This window comes from Crinia signifera, chromosome 5 (assembly GCF_055691185.1).
Source record: "Crinia signifera chromosome 5, ASM5569118v1, whole genome shotgun sequence".
Taxonomy (NCBI): Eukaryota; Metazoa; Chordata; class Amphibia; order Anura; family Myobatrachidae; genus Crinia; species Crinia signifera.
Window position 1 is genome coordinate 210,695,051 of NC_139221.1, and position 13,756 is coordinate 210,708,806.

Consider the following 13,756-nt stretch of genomic DNA (forward strand, 5'->3'; position numbering starts at 1 on the left):
CACACACAGCCCATTGCACAGTTCAAAACGTTCTAGGTCCCGATCACATCCCACGCAAATTGCATGCCATGCGATCTAGACCAAAACGCATGTAATGATTGCACCATGTATGTAGGGACTGGTGTACTAATAAAGGGGAGTCCAACTCCATATTTAATATCTGTGGTTTTGGAATGGTAATTTATATGTATTGTAAGCTTGCAGCAGGGCCCTCCTACCTCCAAGTCTGTCTGTTGCTACCCAGTTTATTTTTATCACTGTCTACTATTGTAAAGCACAACGGAATCTGCTGCGCTATATAATGCTGGGTACACACCAGGACGACTGGGGCCCGATCCCCTCAATCTAGATCCAATTCCGACCAATTCGATGTAGATTGTGTGCTGATTGGGCCCTTTTCTGTCCTGGTGTGGACTGATACCGATCCGATGCGCGGGACTGCTGCAGGTAGGATCTCAATGATGACCATACAGCCGGGTGCGGGTCGCCATCGAATCGGTCCCGCTCACGGTGCACATCGTGAGCGGGTCGTGCCCCCCCGCGTCACCGTGAGCGGGTTGGACGAGACACTGACGACCCGCTCACGATGTGCATCATGAGCGGGTCGTCCTGGTGTGTACCCTACATTAGAGACTGTAAATAAATAATAAATATCCATCTCTCATAGTTAAAATGTCTTTGTGCCCAGGAGCCAGGCGATTAATGTCATCCCTTTCATAAAAGTTACAGTAATTATGGCATGAGTTATTTTATTACTTGTTGCTGTTGACCTAGATAAAGATTCTGCCAATAAACGTTTAGCAAATGCATCATGCAACTTCTTGACCGCATTCTTTTTCTTGGGTTTTGAAGCACATGCTTTAACTGTGGCTTTTCCTATAGTGGACCTGTTTTTTGTATGGTGGAGAGGCAGTACTAGAGTGGGCAATCTCATGATTGGGATCGCTGGGATCACGAGATTTGGCCTTAAAATGGTCAGGAATTCAATCCCGAGATTGGAGCTTCCATGCGCAGTCTGATGCCGGGCAGCACCTGAGTACTCGCTCAGACATTATCCTGCTGTTCCTGACTGCTGGCTCTGCATAGTGTGACTTGAACATAGGCAACGCACCGCTGCTGCCCGATCGACAGCTCCCGGTGTCACACCCACGCCTCCGCAAAGCTGCCGACCTGGCGGCTCCGCTACACCGCTGCTGCCTGCCCCGCTCCCCCAAGTAAGTTAATGTGGAGGAAGGGGTGTTTTTCTTTTAGGGATGCCAATTCCCGGATCTCAGGAATCTTGGGATTGAAAAAATGTCTCGTAATTGTGTGTGTATGTATGTATGTATGTATGTATGTATGTATGTGTATATTATTATTCTTCCTTCGGTTTATTTTCTTAGCTACTGTGAGTGGCATTCTGAAACAAATTCTGGCAGATTAGAGACAGCAAGGAAGTAAAATGAATTGAGATGAGTAGCTAGCTGTTCTCTCAGACAGACTTATTAAAAAAAAATCATTATTTTTTCACCGCAAACTTTTGAAAATGGTTGTCATTTGTGAACAAATGGTTACTCCTGTTACATGGACTCAGACTACCATTACCAATATGATGGCACAAGATGGAAAGCAATTCTATATCTGTAGTTAATATTCACGTGCAAATTTAGGGGAAATGACAAGATAATGTCTATGACTCTGGTGTTAGTAGTTCCGGTTGATGGATCTACAGTGTCTAGATAGACAGTCAATTGGTCTACCCCAAAAGATCGAAATGCAGTAGGTTAACAGGGTCAAAATGTCGACATGAAAATGTATACACATGACTAGCTCGGCATGAGTTTTCCAATTTTATTTTTTTTGTAAACTGATTTTCACCATTCATGTTGGTATTGAGGTAGAATATAATTGGGTGCCAAGCTCAAAGCATAGCAAGCAAAGCCATGTTGGTTTCACAATGTAGCAGTGATTATCTGTAACCCTGTGACTTTCTGATTCCCAGGATTGGGACATTTACTATATTTGTTTGGGTACAAACGATGCTGGGCCATGAATAGCCAGCATGGTAATATTTTATTTCTGCATAAATGATAATCCACTCAAAAGTTGCAGTACTGATAGTACATTTTCTTTCCTTACAGGTTTGTCCTTGGAAGCTCTCTGAATGGGCAGCGCTACACTGCCCGAGTGCCTCGTTATTGCACAGTGTGTGCTACAGTCTTCTACTCTGCTTGCCGTTAATTGTCGGGTGCATGAAAACCCAGAGCCATGTGACCAAAACACAGGTGTGATGTGATCTTCCCACTTTCTTGAAGTGCTGGGGTTTTACCCATAGGCCTGGCCTGGAATTCTTTCAACTTGCCATGGATCAAGCAATGGTGGACAACCCAGTGACCCTGGTCATTAAAGCTCCCAATCAGAAATATGATGACCAAACAATTAATTGCTTCCTAGACTGGACAGTGGAAAAATTAAAGACACACCTCTCAAAAGTTTATCCCAGCAAACCAGTGAGTAATTCTAGTACTAGTTTTATATACCTGTGACCTTTTACTAGTTTGTGCAGAATCTGTGGGCTGTAATGAAATTAGCTCCATTCGGTTCGATCTGGGTATTGTTTAAAAAGGACAGGTCTGATTTGTCCTGATTCGTATCTTGGTCCTGATTCTGGTTCACTCTAAAAACACAGTTGGTTTGCTAATGGACAAAACCATGTGAACTGCAGGTGGGACAGATGTAACGTGCAGAGAGATGTGGTAGATGTGTTTGTTTATTTTTATTAATTGTAATATATTTTCTTTAACCCCTTCCCGACATATGACGTACATTTACGTCATATGTCGGTTGCGGGGGAATCAAGCCAGCTCACGGAGTGAGCTGGCTTGAAAGAGAGCAGGTAATGGCTGTATATTACAGCCAGGTCCCTGCTCTCACGGCCACGAGCGGCGAGTTCGCCGATCGTGGCCGTTTAACCCTTTAAGCACCGCGGGCAAAGCGACCGCAGTGCTTAAATAGCTGATCGGAGGGGGGGCGCCCCCCTCCGGCGCCGATCGGGGCCCCCCGCAGCGAGATCGGAGGGTGCCGATCGGTTGCCATGGTAGCCAGGGGTCTAATGTAGACCCCTGTGCTGGCCGTGTCTGCATACCTATCATATCCTGCCTGAGTCAGGATGTAATAGGAAGTGCATAAAATCACTACGTTCAGCCATAGAGCTCTATGGCTGAACCTAGTACAGGCGATCGCGCCCCCTAGTGGTCAAGTACACTAGGGGGCCTTGTAGTAAAAGTAAAAAAAAAAAAAAAATAAAGTTTAAAAAAAAAAAAAAATAAAAAAATAAAAAAATATTAAAAGTTCAAATCACCCCCCTTTCCCCATTTCCCAAATAAAAATAAATAAAAAATAAAAAAAATAAACATATTTGGTATCGCCGCGTTCCTAAAAGTCCGATCTATTAAAATATAACATTAGTTATCCCGCACGGTTAAAGGCGTAAACGGAAAATAATCCCCAACGCCAAAACTACGTTTTTTGGTCGCATCGCCTACCCAAAAAAAAAATAGCTAAAAGAGATCAGAAAGTCGCCCATATCCCATAATGGTATTAATTAAAAAGTACACTTCAGCCCGCAAAAAATGAGCCCTCACCCAGGTCCGTAGGTGGAAAAATAAAAAAGTTATAAGCCGCAGAACATGGCGACGCGACGCAAATTCGAAAAACCGTAACATTTTCTATTTTTTTTTTTTAGTGGTAAAATGTAACGAAAACTATATAAGTTTGGTATCACCGGAATCGTAACGACCCATAGAATAAAGATAACCCATCATTTTAAACGAACTATGAACTCCAAAAAAACCGTAACCAGCGCAAAATTGTGGAATTGCGTTTTTTTTTCTTTTTACCCCACATTGAATTATTTCCTGATTCCCCAGAATATTATACGGTATAGTAAATGGTACCATTAAAAAGTACAACTTGTCCCACAAAAAAAAAGCCCTCATGTGTCTATATAGCCGGAAAATTAAAAAAGTTACGCTTATTTGAACGCAAGGAGGAAAAAAAAAAAAAAAATTACCATAAAAGGCAATGGCCCTTATTCTGATCGGTGCGGCCGGAGCCGCATATGCGGCTCCGACCGCACAGACGAATCCCCGCCTTGCGTACGGATCGCCACCTCCGTCCGTACGCGGATATGTGGCGATCCGTATGAAAGTGGACGGGGATACGCCTCCTCCACCTTGGGAGCAGCCCCTGCATTCGATGGTCGCCGAACATCGAATGCAGGGCCGCACGCTCCACCAGGTCCCGCAACACAAGACCACACGGACACTTGTCCGTGTGAAATCTTGTATTGGGGCGGGCAGCTGACATCCGGCGATGTCAGCTGCCCGCCCCCTACACGCGCGTCATGGCCTCATTACCATGCATACGCCCCGCGTTTGCATGGGAACGCCCATGAAACGCGGGGCGTATGCATAGGGAAATGAGGCTAAGTAGCCCCTCACGCCCCTATCCGCCCCCTTTGCGGCGGTCAAAAAAAGTGTGCGGCGATTTCGCCTGCACATGCGCAGAGTGCCCTCTGCACATGCGCAGAGCGAAAACATCGGCGGAACGGCCGCATGCGGCCGTTACCGACCCGATCAGAATAAGGGCCAATGTCGGGAAGGGGTTAAAAAGCTTATTTTTTGGCTTCGGAGGTTTCTTCTATTGAAAAAAAGCAGCTATGTATGTTCAATGTGGATATTATTGTAAAGTTTATCTATTATAAATCAAGTGCAAATGTAAAACGTTTGGACATATTTATATTTAGCCCGAATTCTGACTGCGGGTCAAGGACAAAACATTAGCATTTGAGATAAGGTCGATGTTTCAAGTCAGACATGACTCTTTTTGAAGACATACAGCATACCCTCCATGACCCATTCCATTAGGTACAAAATGCTCTGCTTCTGGACTTCTTCCTTAATTTAGGATTGCCTTCACCTTTGCTGGAACACCGTTATCGTCACTGAACGGGTTCAACACAGGTGACTGCTATTATCAATTAAGAGGGAAGTCCAGAAACAGTGCATTTTGTACCTAATGGAACAGGTCATGTTGGAGGGTATAATACAGTAATATGACTGTATCCAGAAGGCAGTAAAAGCAAGACTCCCATCTGCCAATCTTTATACCCTGAAGCACACTCTCTAGTGCAGGGGTCCTGAAACTATTTTTCTCTAGGACCCCAACAGACAATAAGAATAATGACAGGACCCCAACAGATAATAAAAATAATGACAGGACCCCAGCAATCAACTGCAGAAGGTCATCACATGTGTAGTCAGCAGACAGCACATACATGGCAGCATTGTGGAGGCACAGAGTGATGGTAGGAGTCTGATATACCATAACCCATCACATCACATGTGTAGTCAGCAGACAGCGCATACATGGCAGAATTGTGGAGGCACATTGTGATGGGAGGAGTCTAATATACCATAACCCATCATACCACACATGTAGTCAGCAGACAGCACATACATGGCAGCATTGTGGAGGCACAACATGATGGGAGGAGTCTAAAATAACAGACAATTCAACAGATTTTTCAGACTCCTCAATCACTGACTGAGATTAGAAAAGTCATTAGCAACATGGAGTCGCGACCCCATACTGAGAAAGTCGGGACCCACTTTGGGGTCAGGACCCACAGTTTGAAAACCACTGCACTAAGTGTAATTCATATCCAATAAAAGAATATTGCTAATCACCTGTGCTGACACGCACCTGTGCTGAAACGTCACCAGACTTTCTTCAATTCCATAAAATTCAAAACTTTAATATTCCATCTTTAAAATTCAGAATAAGGTTTAGTGCGCTTTGCTATATTCTTAGGATATATAAATATATATTAGTTAAATCAAAATTTTTACCTTCCATGGCACAATAAATGTTTACACTACTTATTTCTGTTCTTTTACGTACAGCAATCAAAAATGTATGTAATTTTAAGGACGGTATTAATATTTCACCTCATTTCCCTTCAGAAGTGACAAGAGATCACTGGGCGATATTCAATTGAACTTTGTTATTGCGTATGTCCCGTCTGTAAATGCTGCGCACAGCAGCTAAATGCAAACGGTTCACTTTTCCCGAATTTCAGCTAGGCACCTCTGGGGCAGCAAAAGGTGCTGCAATAACAATTGGCTACTACCCTATACTGTATGTCCTTTAATCATTCTGGGCTTTATTTCTTAGAACATTAGTAATCACATGTTGTTTTTAAACTATTTCCTCTTTAGTTAACCAAGGATCAGAGGCTTGTATATTCTGGAAAACTCCTCCTTGATCACTTGCGGTTGAAAGATATTCTCAGGAAAGTAAGTATTTAAAACCTATATATTAGAATAGACTGCTTTGTTGTTCCAGTAGGGATGTAGTCATTAGGTTATCATTAAGGTTGACAGTTATGATGTTGACAGACAGCATGACCATGTTGACATTATCAATGTCGATGGGATGAATGTTGATAAAAAAAATACTATATGTCTAATTGTACTTGTAAAAGAAAAATGATTTGCCTATCATAGGGGTCGATTCAATTAGCTGCAATAGGAACGAGCTGTTGTTGCAAGTACTTGGAAGCGCAGCCAACTGCTCTTCATCTTGCCTTTCCTCGGGTCGCTATGTCACCACAGATTAATGGAATGTTGTATGCAGCTCTGTGGGGCTGTGAACAAAATTCTGCGTGTCCAGAGGTACTGTAACTTATGGCATATAACCTCACTCAGTATTTGTAGCTAATTAATTGACCATTCAATGCTTATCAAAAGGTCCCTTGGGCGCTTTTGATGTTATAATTTTTTCCTCATTCAGGCCCTTATTCTGGTTGGTGCGGTCAGAGCCGCACACGGGGCTCCGACCGCACAAACCAAGGGCCGCCCACCGGACGGATCGCCACGGCCGTCCATACACGGACGGCTGGCGATCCGCACAAAAATGGTGGAGGCTACGCCTCCACCATGGTGGGAGCTGCCCCCTGCCTTCGATGGTCGACGACCATCGAAGGCAGGCCCGCACGCCGCGGCAGCTCCCGCAAGCTCAGACCACACGGACAATCGTCCGTGTGGGAGCTTGTAAGGGGGCTGAAAGCTGACATCCGGCGACGTCAGCTTTCCGCCCCCATGTCATGGTAATGAGGGCGTCATGCCCTCATTACCATGCATACGCCCCGCGTTTTCATGGGAACGCCCATGAAACGCGGGGCGTACACATAGGGAAATGAGGGGCTGAAGCCCCTCACGCCCCTATACGCCCCCTTTGCGGCGGACGAAATCCGTCTGCGGCGAAGGGGGCTGCACATGCGCAGAATGACCTCTGCGCATGTGCAGACAAAAAACATCGGCGGTACGGCCGCACGCGGGCCGTACCGTGCCGATCAAAATAAGGGCCTATGAATGGTGGTACCCAAAAAACAAGGAAAAAGGAAGTGCAATAGTGAAATACCGCAAAAACTTCCTTTGCATTTAAATCAATGGAATTGTTACAATTCGTACCAGAGATATATGTGTACTGATAAGGTAGACAAATGCGTAGGTTGAGGGAGAGCACTCATTTCAGCAGACTACTTTACTCTACTCCGGAGATTTGCACTCAAACGGGAAATAAGAGACCATCATGGTGCAGTAAAATGTAATAAAATATCAAGATAAAAATATTGACAAGAAGGTATATGACAATGGACTCTCACCATTAACTTATGTCCACAAAATCTGCAGACAAAAAAGCGCAAGATGTAGCACACATGCAGGCGTCCCTGGAAATGTATGGATGCTGATGGATGGTTGGAGTCCTCTGCAAATCCTCCTGTCATGTGATATTCTTAAATATGGAATAATCCGTTATTCAAAATGCTTCTGGTCCCGTGCCTTTCAGATTAGGGATACTCAACCTGTATTACAATGTTGACACACATGGCATCACTGATCCCAGGCCCTGTGGGTTATTAAAGGGACTTAGGGGCTTAGCATGGTAGGGAGGTAGCTAAGCATATTAGGGAATAAAAGATCTAGTCCTAAAGCTAAGGATAATCAGGTCTAAGACATCAGAGTAATAGTACTCCTGATGACAAAGGTAGACCAAAGGGCAAGACAATAAGGACATTGCCGTATGTATCCTTTAAGTCCATGAGTTCCAGGCTATATGTTCATTTTAGTCCTTTAAGGGCCACTGTATCAAGACAAAAAAATCCAAGATGCCTCCAATATAAGTGCTTTGTCAGGATCACCACCTCTGGGCTTAGTCGGAATGTGGTCAATCATAATGGACTTGAGGGCTATCAGTTGGTGGCCACAAGATTTAAATTTTGTTGCCTGCCAGCGCTGCTTTTATGGCCGATCTGTGGAGAGCATTACAACTTTTCTATTTGGGTGATTGCTGAATATTGTACATGATGTTGATGCTGTGTTTTTGTGGTTGAGTGCAGTTACATATTTACATGGTTACATAGTAGTTTAGGTTGAAAAAAGACTCGCGTGATTCAAATGTAACCTTTTGTTACCAGTCATATTCCTGAATGTTTTTATGTAATAAATTATTTTCTAGCCTTAGTTTAAATGTAGTTATCTGAGGACACCACCTCTGGAAGAGAGTTCCATAATTTGACTGCCCTGACCATAAAAAATACCTTCCTTCTAAAGGCCCCATACATTAGTCCAACTTCTCCTAAGGATAAGTCGCACCAAATTCCTCTTGAGCTACTCAGGCAGGTCCCCTGGAGGCTCACTTGATCCACTTGGCACTTGATCCCAAATTGTAATCCCTCCTTTTATATGCCATTTTTACATGTGGTAAATCCTAGGTCCTTTTCCAAATCTGATTTACCCAATTCTTCTCCGATTAAATTATATGCAGCATCTTTGTTATGTCTTCCGAGATGCATAACCTTGCATTTGTCCACATTGAACCTAATTTGCCATTTTTTTTCAGGCTGAATGGTACTTATTTACAAAACACCGTGGAATACTCTAGCACTATGTAAATATGAACAAACTCTCTGAGAGAATGCTTTCATAGGAGTTGCTGTGGTTTCAATTTGCCTTGTAAATCCATCATTGTAAGAGAAGTAAAGCAGAGAAACAAGTCATGCAGACATGTGCCGGGCTGTGCTTGCCACATTTCCATCTAAGACCTGTAAGAACACCTTTGAATCCTGCATGGATGGGTGTGTTCGATAGTATAAGATCTTTCGTGTTGAGGCAGAAAAACTGAATGTTCTCTATGGGCAGTATTCAATGGGAAAAATTTGCCCTGTTTTATGGCGAATTTGTGCTTTTTTCGCCTTGGACGGGAGCATTTTGCTCTCCAAAAGCGAGCAACCCTATTCAATGTGAAATATTCGCCGTCTTTCTAAGTGATTTTCGCCGTCTCTCTCCATGTAGCAATTCTCCATCTTTTCATGGAGAGCTGGAATGTGAACTTTTAAACTAAAAGTTTTTTTTTTTTATTTTGGTGTCAAAAAATCAGGATTTTTTTCTGTGAAGGGGCATGTTATTTTTATTCATGTGCTTATTGCACATGAATATATATTTAATAAAAAAAATATATATTTTATAAATTTTTTTTTTTTTTTTTTACACAGAGCAGCCAGCAGGGGGCCGGAGCTCTCGAGCCGCTCATTAGATATTCATATATTCACTGCATCCGATCATTACATATGCACGATCGGATGCAGTGAATACTGGGTCCACCGCTGGCTATAGGGGGGGGGCAGCTTGTGCTGCCTGGGTCCCGGGGAGCCCACCTCCCCTCCACATATGTTCTGGGGCATCCAAGGAGACTTTAATCTCCCTGGCTGCCACCGTCCCACGGCTCCCTGCCAGCTCCCTGCCGCGGACGCTCGTCCGCTGCAGGGGTTAAGACTCGCCGCGAGTGGCGGCGAGTCTAACCACATTGAATAGAGGGAGCAGGAGTGGCAGCGAGCCCTCCGGAACAGGGCGAGTGCATGGCGAGAGAAAAAAATCTCTCGCCATGCACGTCAAATTTTTTTCATTGAATACTGCCCTATGCCAGGAAGCAGGGTACAGGAAAATTAAGCTGGGTTATCCCTCCATAGGATGTAATGCCGATTATTTATTTGGAAATAATTCTTCTTGGGAAAATACCTACTTTAAGGTTAAAATTTCAGCGATTGATTCCTAACCCCAGGAACAATTTTATTTAACTTACATCCAATAACTGCATGACATTCTTGTGCTGATAGTCTTCAAAATGCGATTAATTTGTAAATGATGTTTGTTAAGGTGTATGGTAGGTGTACTTTTTGCTTTTCACTGCTGATAGGACGTCCATACTTTTAACTTTTTTTTTTGAGGTATTGGCTAATTTTACAATTTTCTGCCACACTTAACATAGCTCACATAAGGATAAGCCACTTTCAGTTATTTGTTGGTCCGATAGACCGTGAGTGTGGACAGAGGGTCAGGATGAGCGTTGGCTGTGTTTGGTGAAGGATTGGGTAGAGGTAGAAAATTCCAGAGAGGGTGCAGCATGTACAAAGCCTTGGAGGTAAGCGTCAGAAAAGGTAATCAGTAGGCAGGAGATGCGGCATGCAGTAGCAGAGCGAGGACAGTTGGAAGTGATAAGGGCAGAGATGTAAATAGGAGTGGGTGAGGGCTTTGTGAAAATTGGATTCTGAAAGGGAGCCAGTAAACGGGCAGATGCAGGATTTTCCGGTGGCGTGGGAGGAGGGGGGTGTTAAAAAACAATCAAACAAAAAAAAAAATTTTTTGTAAGGTTTGCAGCAATGCTCCCTGGTGTGTTTGACAGTCTATTGTAAAAATTCAACTCTCTCTGCACATGTTACATCTGCCCCATCTGCGGTGCACAGGGTTTTGCCCATTTTGAGAACAAATTTGTACTGCGAACAGATCTGAATAAGGGCCTACAAGTAGTCGTCCCCCCCCCACACACACACACTTTGTTAGGTGGTTTTCATGGATGCCAGAGAACCGTTTACAGAAGAGAGAGTCTGATCCTGGACATATTTTTTAGATGAAAATGCCAGATTTGTGAGAGGTACTGAATGTGTGGTTTGAAGGTGAGAGAGGCGTTATGTCTATAAGAGTTAAGGTGCGTACACAATTGGAGTTTTTGCCCAGCATGTATGACCAGCGATAATGCAGAAGATCACTGGGCTGAAAATTGCTCAGTGCATACACAGTGCGTCGCCTTTCCAAGCGATTTTCGTGGGGGTGGACCGTGGATGCTATGGAAAGCCATCCACCTTGCCGATCATCTGCTGGTAATACCAGAAGATGAGCAGTGGCAGCCAGCGATGATGCCAGAGCGTGCAGCAGTGCTCACCACTCATCACCCGGCCGTACAAACTGGCCAGCTTTTTCAGCTGAAAGCAGCTTAAACAGTAAAAGTGAGCTCGCCCAGTACGTATTGCCTTTATGAAAACTTCATGTTGTTACTCATGTATGTATGACTAGAGTCCAATCTTTAAAATGTGATGGTTTTTATTTGTTTTTGAAGAAACCCGTAATTGAAGCATGTATTTTTGTTTTATTTTGCTGATTGTAATAGCCTATTCCATGCTGCTGTAAATATGCAGTTTTTTCAGAGCTCATAGCAATGTTTTCTGTATGCAAATTTGACATTTCTGATCTTTCTTTTGTAGCAAGATGAATATCACATGGTTCATTTAGTATGTGCCTCCAGGAGCCCTCCCAACTCTCCCAAACCAAGTACAAGAAGAGAGAGCACTGGAACTGCAAGCACCAGCAATAGAGCAGTAAGTGGTATGACATGCAGATGATCATGTAGTAAAGTGTTAGTCACATTGAGAGACTGTTCACCAGGAACTGAAAACACAAACTGGACATCCATCCATTCGGGTGCCGGATGGGGTCCTGACAGTCGGGATCCCGACAGGCATTCATTCACCCGATGTCAGGATCCCGACTGTCAAAACACAGACAGCCGGGTTCCCGACGGCCGTCGGCTATTTTTCCTCGTGGGGGTCTATGACCCCCATAGAGGGAGAATAGAATAGGTGGCTCGCCTAGCGAGCCACCGTGCCCGCAAGGGGCTTTGTTGCGCTCGCCATGCTGTCTGGGTCCGGCCAGTCGGGATAAAGACTGTTGGGTCCCCTATACCACAGCCCATCCATTCATATATTATCTACTGTTAATCTCTGTATTGTAATATAAAATGCTGTATCTTTGGTCAGATTGTTCGTTCGGATACAGTTTATTTCAAGACTCCAAAATGATGGTAGACGAGGTTGACTAGCTGAGTAATGTTGTATTAAATTGACTTGTACTGAGATTAAAGAACAGATTCCATTACCTGCAGTGCTAATTGCGGCGTGTAACTCTCTGGTTTATTGCCCAGGGCTTTAAAGTTGCAGCCTGAGGTAAGCCAACAGGCTGCATTTACTGTGGATTTCTGCTGCACCCTCATGAGCAGCGAGCAGAAATGTTTTGTAAGTGGAGCTTCCTCCCTTACTGTGGTCTCCGCAAGCATGATAATACATAGCTCTGGGCACTTAACACTGAATCTGTGGGTTAACACACAAGCAAAGAGTCTTATAGTTCTGCAGTTTCCATTTTATTCTCTCCCGTACCCCTTGGTTAGGCTTTCTTTTATGAGTACCCCCTCTTCTCAATGTGAAATATCCACAGTAATAACAAGTGTAGTAGAAGTGATCTGTGTGCGTGTCCTTATATTAAGGAGTAGCGGAGGAGTAGTGTGCGGTCAGGAATAGGGTCCCTCTGTGTATGTCTTCAGGGTTCCTGCTAATGCCTGTATGATTAATGCCGCCACTCCTCCACTCATATCCATGCGGGCAGATGAACGCTGCTGTCTATGGGCAGTGCTGGTAGCTCCCAGTGGATTGCTGGTCAGGCAAAAGCACGAGGAGATGCTGATGACGCTGCTGGAACCAGAAGTGACACAGCATGGTTCATCTCTATGGTATTAGAAGACTTCTTCTTCCACCATTACTAATATTAATTTCAAGTACTCCCAAATAGTCTGCAGAGTACCTCTAGGGGTACTAGTACTCCAGGTTGGGAATCACTGTTATAGTTGAATAGCTTCAGGAGTAAAAGCATGGAAATAGAAGCTCGGTAGTTGAAACCAACCTTAAGAGTAATGTTTGGCACCTACTGAAGGTTATGAATCTGGTTGCCTATCACTAGACTAGGATGTGCACCTCATCTAGTGTTGCATTTGGTTATAATTTATAGAAACGTCTGCACTTATTTCTTCTCTGGTCTTCTAAAGGGGTTTAATATGGCAGTTCAACAATCGGGATTCCGACTGGAGGTAAGCGCAAAGAAGCCCCTTGTGGGCTTGCCACAGGTTCTATTCTCCCTCTGTTGGGGTCCCCTGTCAGTTGGGATACCAACTGTCGGGCATTTAAACAGTTGGGATTGCAGTGTCAGAGTACTGAATCCCGACTGCCGGGCAGTGATCCGGCACCCCTTCTAAAGATAAGGGCCCTTATTCTGATCTGTGCGGCCAGATCAGAATATGCGGCCAGGACCGTGCAGGCGAATCCCCGCCTTCCATACGGATCGCCACCTCCGTCCGTACGCGGATATGTGGCGGTCCGCATGTGGACGGGGATACGCCTCCTCCATCTTGGGAGCAGCCCCTGCATTCGATGGTCGCCGAACATCGAATGCAGGGCCGCACGCTCCACCAGCGCCCGCCACCCTAGACCACACGGACACTTGTCCGTATGAAATCATGTATGGGGGCGGGCAGCTGACATCCGGCGATGGCA

The 13,756-nt window shown here is 44.5% G+C and overlaps 2 protein-coding genes across 2 annotated transcripts in view; one reads left to right on the top strand and one right to left on the bottom strand.

Moving 5' to 3' along the window:
- SEPTIN7 (septin 7) overlaps positions 1-13,756 on the bottom strand; it is a 358,518-nt gene that overhangs the window by 246,333 nt on the left and 98,429 nt on the right. The window lies entirely within an intron of this gene.
- Positions 1-13,756, top strand: part of HERPUD2 (HERPUD family member 2) — a 52,374-nt gene that overhangs the window by 6,286 nt on the left and 32,332 nt on the right. Inside the window, exons 2-4 of the mRNA XM_083188496.1 lie at positions 2,121-2,489; positions 6,261-6,338; positions 11,642-11,755. Of these exons, the coding sequence (XP_083044622.1) occupies positions 2,343-2,489; positions 6,261-6,338; positions 11,642-11,755 (339 nt within the window). The 5' untranslated portion in view covers positions 2,121-2,342. The remainder of the gene's footprint in view (positions 1-2,120; positions 2,490-6,260; positions 6,339-11,641; positions 11,756-13,756) is intronic.